The sequence below is a fragment of the Musa acuminata genome, chromosome BXJ2-9, assembly GCF_036884655.1.
Source record: "Musa acuminata AAA Group cultivar baxijiao chromosome BXJ2-9, Cavendish_Baxijiao_AAA, whole genome shotgun sequence".
Taxonomy (NCBI): domain Eukaryota; kingdom Viridiplantae; phylum Streptophyta; class Magnoliopsida; order Zingiberales; family Musaceae; genus Musa; species Musa acuminata.
The window spans coordinates 12933280-12944398 of record NC_088346.1 but is presented as its reverse complement, the minus strand read 5'-3'; the positions used below and the strand labels follow the sequence as shown (position 1 = coordinate 12944398).

The 11119-nt window shown below is 40.7% G+C and overlaps 1 protein-coding gene across 2 annotated transcripts; it reads right to left on the bottom strand.

Moving 5' to 3' along the window:
• Positions 1-5795: 5795 nt before the first annotated feature.
• On the bottom strand, positions 5796-8139 carry LOC135623200 (transcription factor CSA-like). Of its 2 annotated transcripts, none has more exons than XM_065125870.1 (3): positions 7182-8139; positions 6686-7009; positions 5796-6297 (listed from the first exon to the last, which is right to left on the bottom strand). In XM_065125870.1, the coding sequence occupies exons 1-3, from the start codon at positions 7573-7575 to the stop codon at positions 6050-6052; spliced, it is 966 nt and encodes a 321-aa protein (XP_064981942.1). In that variant the 5' UTR covers positions 7576-8139; the 3' UTR covers positions 5796-6049. The 2 variants fall into 2 exon arrangements, with proteins under 2 accessions (XP_064981942.1, XP_064981941.1); XM_065125869.1 differs by having other exon boundaries at positions 6536-7009; positions 7182-8135.
• Between the last annotated feature and the right edge of the window lie 2980 nt (positions 8140-11119).

Genomic DNA, 11119 nt, shown 5'->3' with positions numbered 1-11119 from the left:
CAATCTAGTCCCGTGAGGGATAGATCATACGGAGGTATGATCGGGAGCTACTGGGAGCTCCACTTTGGTGAACAACACGACGACAAGAAGGGCTATGGATTCAAGGAGTGAAGGCCATGGTACCGCAGAGGCGGGTCTTCCAAGCGTGCATCGAATTTTGCATCGGATGAAAGTCTTGGTCATCAGCATATGGGGGCTGTGTTCCACCAAGGGAAAAGTTCGAATGCAAGTACCAGTGAGTCCCATGGGAGGGACTTGATCATGCAGAGGTATGATCGAAGCAACTGGAGAGTTGGACTGCTCCAGAGCTCATATTCGCTTAAGGGAGCCCGACAAGTTAGAGGACAAGGTCGAGTAAGCGAACGTTGCTACCAAGGAAGCTAAGGAGAACAGAATCGGTGCAAACTCTACAACGTGATGGCAAAGGCCATGCATGGGAGTTGCAGTCTGTCTTTCCATCGACAAAACGGACTGCTTGGAAAACACAGAGGTGTTGAAGCAGGGGGTCGAAAGGGGCGAGGAAGCGACGACAAGTCCAGAGGGACTTAGCTACCCAAAATCAAGCATCAGTTAGAATGGAGGTGGACTCATAGGAGTGCCACGGAGACATCTCTACTGATTATGAAGAAAAGGGATGCAGATGCGAGGTGACGGATAGTAGGGCCATGGGCATGGCGACGCCATGGTACCGCAGAGGCGGGACTTCCGTGCAAGTCATCGATCCCTTGCTCTCACGGAGGGAGAGCGCTTGGTCGTGAAAGGGGCCGAGGAGGTGGAGCATGCAGTGGCAATCTCCAAGTACCGAGACAAGGCTGAAGGGCAGAGGCCAAGAAACTTCGTAAGACCGGTGTCGACAAGTTTCTCATCAAGATTGCCGTAAGTGAAGGACTTCGGGTCATCCAAGAGTGCACGACCAAGGAACGAAGCAGGCAGTACGCGGTGCTGTACCTTTGCTACTCAGCGGAGTAGGCGGCAGGGTTGATGGAGAAGATGGTACAATCCTAGAGGCGACCTCATCTATCAGAGAATTACTCCAAGTTGGGGTGAAAACTTCCTGCATTCCAGAAGTTCAATGGCATTGAGAAGGTGAATCACAGTAGCTAACTCAATGCAAGGAGTGCAGACACTTCAAGTGCTTCAGAAGTGTGAGCAAAGAGCAGGCGAAGGCCAGTAACCAGCTCGATGCATGAAGTATAACCTCGAGGAGGTGGGCGAAGTCAAGTAACCTTTGCCTTCTCAACTCTTAAGAGAATGGGCGAAACCGAGTACCCTAGTTCTCTTATCTATTCAGCAGAGGAGCTCTGCACAAGTTCAAAGACCCTTCGAAGATAACGGAAGACAATAGTTGTCAAATCCTCACCAGCGGTGATCAGTGCTACTGAGAGTAGATTGTCCGCTTCATTTCCCAACGAAATGCCAATCGAAAGCGGAAGTGATGCGAACCTACTTGGATGTGACAACTAACTGAAAGAAGAGTCAATGAGCAGATTTTGTGGAGGAAGGACCCAAAACTTCAGAAGTTTGCGAGGCGATGCTCGTTAAAGCTCCAACAAGCATCCATCCAATTCAAACAGCATGTGGAATTTTTGAGAAACTGGCATAGTAAAGATGGTCTTATCCTTCATTTGGCGGATCCGCAGGAATCAACAAGGATCAACACAACTCAGCCAACCCTCCAACAGAGTCAGAGTCATTGGTGAGTTGTAGCAGCATGACGGATTAAAGGGTCGACTACTCAAAAACAGCAGCGGAGAGCAGCTGGGAGCCAGGAGGCGCATTGCAGCTGGAGCGGAAGATTGAAGACTCAGCAAAGGCGAAGAGTTGCAGTGTTCACAAAGGCTTCGACGAGGACGTCGAAGGGATAAGTGGGGGAGAATGTCACGGACAAACTTCTAAACAAGATGTTGGATGTAATGCTTATGTGTGTCCGTGTCTTTTGGCATGTTCATGCCTTGTACAGAATGTAAAGGGGCGGCCGAAGGCTTCAAAGTCTCATTTGAGTTAGGTTAGTGGCCTCTTTAGGCTTGTAAATAAAGGTTGTGTCATGTGGACACGCGCGAGAGCTTTTCGGTCTGTAATGGACCATTTTACCCTTTGTTATGCAACTGTTCAGAGCTTGTAAAGTCTGTTTGTAATTTGCATTGTCTATGAAGTGTTTTTCGGACATGTTTGCTTGTGGATCCCGATTGAGGCGTTCTCTTTAACCCGTTCTCTCTTTTGTTGGTCCTAAGGGACAATGGGAGGCTTCGGGGAGGCTGACCTTTGCGGACAGACGCGCGAGGGTGCCGCACGACTTAGGCAAAACCAGCTAAGTCCGTGTCAAGACGTTGCTTCCTAGATTGGGTAAAAATGTAAACCTATTGCTGCATCATGATCTTGAGCAAAAAGGATCGAGTCATTTTTCAAGGGGAAGATCTAGGGTTAGTGTCTTAGTAATAATACTAGCACAGACCTAACTCCTAAGTAGCCAGGAAGGTGATTATTAGGTTTGGACTTGAACAAAAGATGGTTTTATTTGCTTGGGCTTATGCATTTTGGACCATATAATTAAGGGTCATACCAAGTGAACTGGCATACAAGACATTGGACTGTGTAATGCAGCCCAAAAAACTCTTCTAAGTAAGCCAGCAAACATCACAATTTAGTTCATCTACTTGATGTTTATTAGTTGATAATGGTTCACAGGTTATACTAGTTAATTTTGTCTCTATTTTTTGCAACATCTGTGGTTTAGAATTTACAATTGATGTCACTGGCGTAGTGATCAGTCTGTGACTAGTGTTAGTAACCCCGGGTCTATCAGGGTCATTTTTGTTTCAGGAAAGCCTTTATCAACTAGAATTTAGAGTTTCCTTTACAGAAGGTTGACAAAAGATTCCAACAGCTATACATATATCGGAAGCAAACATAATTGACTTATGTGTGTATATGTGGTTATCGATCAAGTTTCATTTTTCTAGGAAGAAGTTATAAGCTACCTACCAATTCATCAATTATTTATCTTCAGAAGAGACCCTTCAAATTATCTGTACTCTTTGATGATTCCCTTTACTATTTATGTACGTTGATAACATAGCATAAGCAACCAAAATCACCCATGTTCTTTCCTATTGGAAATCAATGTCTTTTAGGGTTTTTGAGGGTGCTTGAGATGGGACAAACCATTTAGGTGAAGGGGATAATGCCAAGAGATGACTCAAGGATACTTATTCTCTACAAACTCCTATTTGATTAATAGTTTCATTGAGGTGAGACGAAACAGGCCATGTTCTTTTCTGTATGGCAACAGTCTTCCGTTGCTGCACTTTAAATTTTGTGACTGCGACCAGAGAAAAGTACTCTTTATTGAATAGTTTTGTTCCATGATGACAGAATCAAACACATGGCTTGTACGGGTCCTCAACTCTTTAATCAATGGCTATGATGTTTATACCTTTTGCATGGCAAGATCACTGCTCCCTTTTTCTATATCAAAAAGAAAGTTCTTTTTACTTATGTTTGCTTTTCTTTTTTAGTCTGCTACGTTGGAATTGCTGAGATGATGTTCCCCGTGCGAGGATGGAGGAGTAACACCATCAAGGCTCGAGGTTTGCTGGTACATGTATAAATTTATGTTTCAATTTGTGTTAATTTTGGTCAAGAGTAGGTAGCATTTATGAATCTGTGTATTTTACCTGCAATGCCTCACCTATAAGTAGTGAATCCATTTGCTAACATCAAGTCTCTCTCGTAAGCCCTACAATCCCTTAGTTATTCCTTGCTCCTTTAGATGTACAATTTGCTTGATGATGAAGCCAAGATAGCACCAAGTTGGCGCATATCCACACCTACCTAATGAAAGTTACTTTGGAAGATTCAATATCAATTCTTGACACCATTTCTGAATCATTGCATTTCATACTTATCAAATATATATCATGGTGTTCTAAGTCTAAAATTATATTATTTGAACCTTTTGTGAGTCCTCGGAATGGATTTAAATGAGTAATCATTATTTGTATTCATTAGGCAGAGAAAAGGTGCAAGGCATTTTCCATTTTGAATTTGCATATAATTTACAGGCAAAGTCAGTGATTTCATAGTTATTAGTGTTAGTTATAACAATTTCTCTCTGTAAAACTTGAAGTATTTCATAAAGCCCTTGTAGTTAATCTAATTTAGATTATTTTCATTTCATTACTAGAATAAAAGTTTTAAATTCTAATTCACACTGATACCTTGTAAAAGATAGGTTATGATAGTGAAAATCTTAAGGGTGTGTAGATTTTTTTTTTGTTTTAAATAATTTTAAATTTTAAATTAAAATTATTTTAATTTAAAATTTGGAGGGGCACATATGCTATATTAAAACATATAGGGGCAAATGCACTATATCCTAACTTTGCAAGGATACATATGTTAGAACCTCTATTTTATCTATGAATTCTTTGTCATTACATAGTGTAAATTATTAATAAGATATACTGATTTTTATATTTTGCAAGAGTAATTGAAACAAACAAAATTTGGTAGTGTTAAACATGCAAGTCTGCTCGGAATTATCTTTGTTTCAGTTGAGGATGATTTCAGCAAGAAAATTAGTTTCACCAGTCACACACTCAAAACATCCTCCTTGAAAACAACCATATGCACAACTGTGATTGTTGTGCGGGGATTTTAGTTCAGTGTCAGTTTTCAGCACCTCTGAGCACCCTCAAAGTTGGAAAACAAAAGCAAACAAGATGACTTTAGTTGCCAGCTTTAAATCTTTTCCCAGTTTGAGGCAGTGGAATCATGACCTGCCTAATTTTTTGTGTCTCCACAAGTGTAGACCTTCTTCGGGACATGTTGCAAACACTGTCGGCTTGGCTAGTTTCCATGAGTTGCTCAAGTTTCTAGTGGGACATATTTTATCACTTGGATCTTTCAGAGGTTAAATGGGGATGGCAGCAGTTGGGATTTTTTCAGGTGTTTCATCTCTCCAATCCACTTAAACATAGGTAGGATATTTGTTAATTGGGTTTATCATGGATATGGTAGGAAAATAGATTTCTAAATCAGGTTTGAGATGAGTAGTTGAGTTGTTTCTTCTTTTTCTTTTCTCTAAAGGGAAGAGTTGCAACTTTCTTTGATTTGGTTCAAAATTTTAGTTCCTAATCTACTGCAATCTCAGTCTAATTAAGGAGCAAAACTATGATCCAGTGCTCTCAAGTCTATCTTGGGTTCCATCTGTCTCAATCAAGAGAGCCATGCAAGCTAGGCTGCTCTAGTGTTTGAACTTTAGAAGCTGGTGTGAGATAAAAACATGGCAAAAGAAGATGTCCTGAAGTAATCAGACTACAGTGGGTGGTTCATTAGCTTATTATAGACATCTGAGTTTGGTTAACTTAAACTTTTAGAAATTTGTAGAGTTGACATTGATTAACCATTTCTAGTTAGGATAATAAACAAAGAATACTTGGACTATTGCATTACTACACAAAAGGGAACCCTTTTCAAGTATATAGAAACTAGAAGAACAAGTACAAAAACCCAATGCAGAAGTAAATACAGTGAAAAAAAAATCCAATTCTTGTTACTACATTATGAGCTTAGAGAGACAACAACAAGAATATTCCATGGGGCTTGGTAAATGGTGTTTGACATTGAAATCAAATGAGATTTTCTTTGGCATGCACCCACATTTTATCATGCATTCAGCATCTGATATCCACCACAGAGTCGCTTTATATGAGTGAGGTTGGGTAGTGTTAGAAACTAGATTCTGTTTGTCTGTCTGTCTCTCTCTCTCTCTCTCTGACTCTGTCGACCATAGGTTGGAACAAAGGATACAGCATTTCTCATTTAGCTCTGACCAATGAACTAAAGTTTACAGAATTTTGAAAAGGCTCGAGCAGTATAGAAATAAAGGTCCTAGAAAAAAAAAAAAGTTGCTGCTTTTGATGTTCAAAAGCTTCCCGTTTCTTCATTTTCCCTGTTACCTTTTAATATCTCTCTCTTACCCCCCTCTCTCTCTCTCTCTCTCTCTTCATGGTTGCCCTGTATTTTAATCAGGCTGGAACCCATTTTCCTATGTTGTTGTTCCTACACCTAGGAAATCAATGAAGGGCAAGCCAATCTTCTCCCTTACATCACCATCTAACCAAGCACTGGTCATGTGATAATCCACTGGTCCATTTGCTGAATTCTCAGGATTTGCTGAGCAAGCAGACTGATTAAATCCGGGAATCCACCTAATGGGAGCACCACAACACAGGAAACCACTGGCAGGGTCATCAGACTTCTGATGCCGCTGATTCCACACCTTTTTACCAGATCCTACATAGAAAAATAATTGAGACTGTACAGTGTTAGATTAGATGAATACCAAGAGAGATAGTGGCAAGATAACTATCATTAAAGGGCCCATTAAAAAACCGATCATATAATAAATACCATGAGAATATAAACCAAGAGAGTAGATTGATAGTGAAAGTACCATGAGAACTTAAACCAAGGAAACAAGTTTGACGGTGGAAGAGACATATTTTTCCAAGCAACGTGGGAGGGAATATACCAATTACTGGATCATGGAGGTGTGCCCGATGAGGAGGGCTGTGTCTGTTTAGGGAGTTGGCAGCAACCATGGTGGTGAAGGAGTTGAGGGATAGTTCTGTTGTGCAGGTGGAAGCAGACTCATCTTTGGTGCTGGTGATGGTGGACTCACCACTGCATGATAAGTAGCTGCTGCTGTTCGCCTCCACTCTCTTAGGGAGGGCCTCAGTGGGTGGGGAGCTGAGAGAGGAGGGGATGGGGGGCTTCCTCCTCCTGTGACCATTGGACTGCTCCCTCTTCGTCCTGGCCATGATCACATGCCAATGGTTCTTGACTCCATTGTCTGTCCTTCCAGGGAAGAGCCTGGCAATCAGTGCCCATTTGTTGCCATAAAGCCTGCGAGCAGCCAGAAGTCTCTCCTCTTCTTCCTCACTGAAGGCCCTCCTGTTGATCCTTGGGTCCAGCTGGTTGAACCATCTAAGCCTGCAGCTCTTCCCTGCACAAATACCAGATTCAACAATAAGGATATCACAAGTCAAGAGGAAATCTGGTTAGTGTTTTTGACACAAACAAAATAGAGAGAAGATATTCTCCTTCTTTTTCTTTTGTTATCTACTAGAAAAAACTTGGTTTCCTATTATTTATAGGTGTGAGTTGTTGGTGGATACCTGATCTCCCTTCTAAGTTCTCAGCGATAAGGTTCCAGTTTTGGGGGCCATACTGGGATACTAGCTCCTTTAGCTTGGCATCCTCAGCTGGCCTCCAATGTCCCCTAGCACAGAGCTTGTGCTGCTCCACGCTCTCATCTGTAGCACCACTACCACCTTCATCTTCCTCACCATGGTCGTTGGTCTCCTCCCCTTTGTGATGCTCTTGCCAGCTCTTCAAACCCTGAAGCCTCCAACCTTGCTCCACACTCATGCATTCCCTCTCTCCGGATGGAGATCTCAAAGCCTTTAGGAATGGAGGTGGTGGTGGAGGCGGAGGAAAGAAACCTTTGTCAGCTGTGGGTTTCAGTTGATTTAGAGCCATTTCTTCCTTTTTCAAGCCAAGGTCACACATGAAACTAACAGAGATATGAAAAAGAGAGAAACCAAAGAAACACTACAGAAGGAAACACAATCAAAACCAGCTTCTGTGTGGTTTGCAAGAGGCTTGAGAGGGGATCACAGTTTTTAAAACCGTAGGAAGGTGGATGATGGGGAACCCAAAGAGCTTGAACACAAACACAAACAGCCTTGGTGGAAGAAACCCACTCCTCTCTTTCTCCCTCTCTCTCTCTCTCTTCTCAGTTTATGTTTGAGTCTCCGCTTCACTTAGTTTGAGATTGATAGCTCCAAGGGTTGTGTGCATTGGGGTGTGCAAGCGCAGGCTCAAAAAGGGTACCACTCGTGTGGGTATGGGAGTTTGAGTCTCCCACAGCAGTCTTTATATAACAGGAGCTGCTGCTTGTCCCTCACAGCCTTGACAAATCCACCAGCGCTCTCTTGTCTCCTTACAACCCCCATACTCATTTGGCCTTAGCTTTCAAGAGCAGATAACAACTGTTAAAAGAAAAATGCACACAAAAGAAAAAGGAGTGTTTGCCGAGGATATAGCACGGCCACCGCTTATCCTTTTGGCTATGCTAGCAAATAGAAATTGATGAAATAAATGCATAAAGAGATAAGAGTTAGAAGAGCAATATTCTTTTTTATCTTTCATCAGCATTTGTTTCTATCTGTTATCTTTATTGACAGATGTGATGTGCTGCTCTCTTCAACTCTTGGTCCCTTATTACATATACTTCCCCGTAAGACTTCTTCTTGTGAACCCATTTCCCATATTGAACCTGATGGTTCGTGTGACATCTACTATGTAGTTTAGTTCCCAGGTTTAATTGACATGGAGCTGTTTATTGTTCTCTAGAGAAAGAGGTCTTAATTATATTGGTGAAAGTTTACTAGAGCAACAGTTAGTGACACTAACTGTTATCCAAAGATTTTTATGTTTTTTTGGTCATTCAAGTTAAATTCTTGACAAGATAGTTATTAACAGAAGTAGATGAAATAAGGAATAATATCATGAAGATATTAATATCATTCTCTTCAAGATTAGATCATTTAAGATAGGTCTAAACCTTATAAGAGCTGACTTCGGTAAACCTAATCTTCTTTCTCATTTTGCGACAAGTAGACAATTTCTGTTTCCCTCTTACGATGTGGTGAAATATTTTTTTTACAGTAATGTAGCCAATAATTGAGCATCCTTTCTACTTTTGTATTGGGTCATATTCATGTTAGGTTGCACTCACTCTCTTTGATACTGTATCAAAACTCTAAGTTTCAAGTTTGACTGCGTTATTCTCGGATCATTAATCTGTTGATATAATTAAATTATAAGATTCAATCAAAGATGAAACATCTTGACAAGTTTAATCTGGTTATTAGTCAAATCAATCGTCTAAGCTCATCGATCCGGTTAAACTATGTTGATTTTTTAATCAATTAAATGAATACGGATTCAACCCAATGCCATTAGTCTTATTCCCTTTGTTTGTTAACTTATTAGGCTTAAAGTAGCATGTACCAGTTGATAATATTGACCCATTTCATGAGGTCAACTTGGCTAGTCTAAATTCCACTTTCATTCATATCACTTGATCCGATGCAAAGTGGCATGATCCTAATTTGACTTGACTTATTGGATGTCCTCGGCACAAACAAAACAAAACAAAAAGATTATTTAAGTTCGACAAAAAAAATATCATATCTGATCACTTGTTTTGAATTTATTGAATATCGGATTTTGATGATGAAATAAATTGATGAAGTTATTACCGACGTGCGTTTGAATGATGTAGAACTAATTTTGGTTATTGAAAAATAATTCGATTGAAGCAAGAAGAATTGGGTCAAAGTGGATCATGTCAGAAGATTGGACATTTGTTATGCACTTAGCTGGTTTTGCCTAAGTCATGCGGTACCCTTGCGTGTCCGTCTGCAAAGGTCAACCTCCCCAAAACCTCCTATGGTTCTTTAGGACCTACAAAAGAGAAAACGGGTTAAAGAAAGCGTCTTATTCGGGATCCACAAGCAATTATCTTAGTAAACACTTAATAGCCAATGTAAATTACAAATAGACTTCACAAGCTCTGAACGACCGCACAACAAATGGTCCAAAATGGTCAACTACAGATCGAAATCCCCACAGGTGCTCACAACCTTTATTTGCGAGCCTAGGATGGCTACCAAAACCAAAGAAAATAGGGCTGCTAAGCCTACTGCCAGCCCTTTATATGTTGTGCAAAGTATAAACAAAACTAAAAGACACAAACATGCATGAGTATTACATCAAACGCTTTGTTTACGATTTTATTCGTGACACGTCGGGCCAGAGGACTAGTCAACGTGCCGGAAAAACTTCGTGCCATGAATTCGGGCATCGAGCTAGAAGGATCAGACATTGTGCCAAGAAGATCAGATGTTACGGGAGGTCAACATGCCGATGGATTGAGCAATACGCCGAAGGAGAGGATGATGTGTCGAATGATCGGACGAAGCGTCAAAGGTTTGGACAAAGCGTCGAAGGTTCGTACAAAGCATCGAAGGTTCGGACGAAGCGCCGGATGAACCAATGATATGTCGGACAACATACTATTCGTGTTTGTAATCGATTGTCTAGATCAAAGTAGTTTAGGTCTTAATTATCATAGTTATATCGTAAATTGAGTTAGTTTTGGGTGTAATCCTATTAACTCAATTAGGAGCTCATTAGGCTTGATCGACGGTTGAGTTGGGCTCATTGGAGGCTCATTCAGTGACCCAAAAGTTGGGTCAAGCGTTGGAATCGCCTATGAACTGGAAAAGTACGAAATGTACTTATTCCGGAAGACTCGACAATGGTACCGCCCAAACATAGTCTCCCAGACTATGTCAAGCAATGGTACCGCCAAACTGGGCGATTGTACTGTTTAGTGTCAGTTTGGCAAGCGATGGTACCACCCAATACTGACGACGATGGTACCGCCAATACCCTTGAAACTAAGGATGTGACATTTTTTTTATTTTTTAAATCATTCGAGGTCTATAAATACCTCACTCTTTCCTACTTCAGAAAGCAAGAAAAGAGAATGAAAACTTGTGGTTTAGAGTGTGAAAACTTTGTTAAAAAGTTGAGTCCTTCCTCCTTGAGCTTAGATATTGTTCTAAGGGAGGTTATGAGGATTTTTTTATAAAAAAAGGTTGTAAAGGTTCTCTCTTGAGCATGTTAAAAGGAGAAAGAGTTGTAAGAGGGTAGTTGGTCTTCGCCCATTGAAAAAAGATCGTTAGTGAACATCGGTGACCTCGACGAAAGATGAATCGGGAGTAGACGTAGGTCACAACGATTGAACCATTATAAGCGGTTTGTATTTTCTTTCTGCTTTTCATTATTGATTCAATTGTTTACTATTCTCATTTGTTCTTTAAATTTAAATGCATTTTCAGTATGATCCAAGAGGACATGTGGAATTGACTGATAATGAGTTACGATACTTGTAGTAGTTTTTTAAATTAATAGCAAATTACTTAAGATCGCATCAATAATACATATCATTGGAAGAGCATACCTCCTTTTGTTGACTTAA

Coding starts and splice junctions, on each gene's coding strand:
- LOC135623200 (XM_065125869.1), bottom strand. CDS start 7,575: ATGTGTGACCTTGGCTTGAAAAAGGAAGAAATGGCTCTAAATCAACTG. Junction 7,010..7,181: donor GAACTTAGAAGGGAGATCAG/GTATCCACCAAC, acceptor GTATTTGTGCAG/GGAAGAGCTGCAGGCTTAGA. Junction 6,298..6,535: donor CCTCCATGATCCAGTAATTG/GTATATTCCCTC, acceptor TTTTCTATGTAG/GATCTGGTAAAAAGGTGTGG.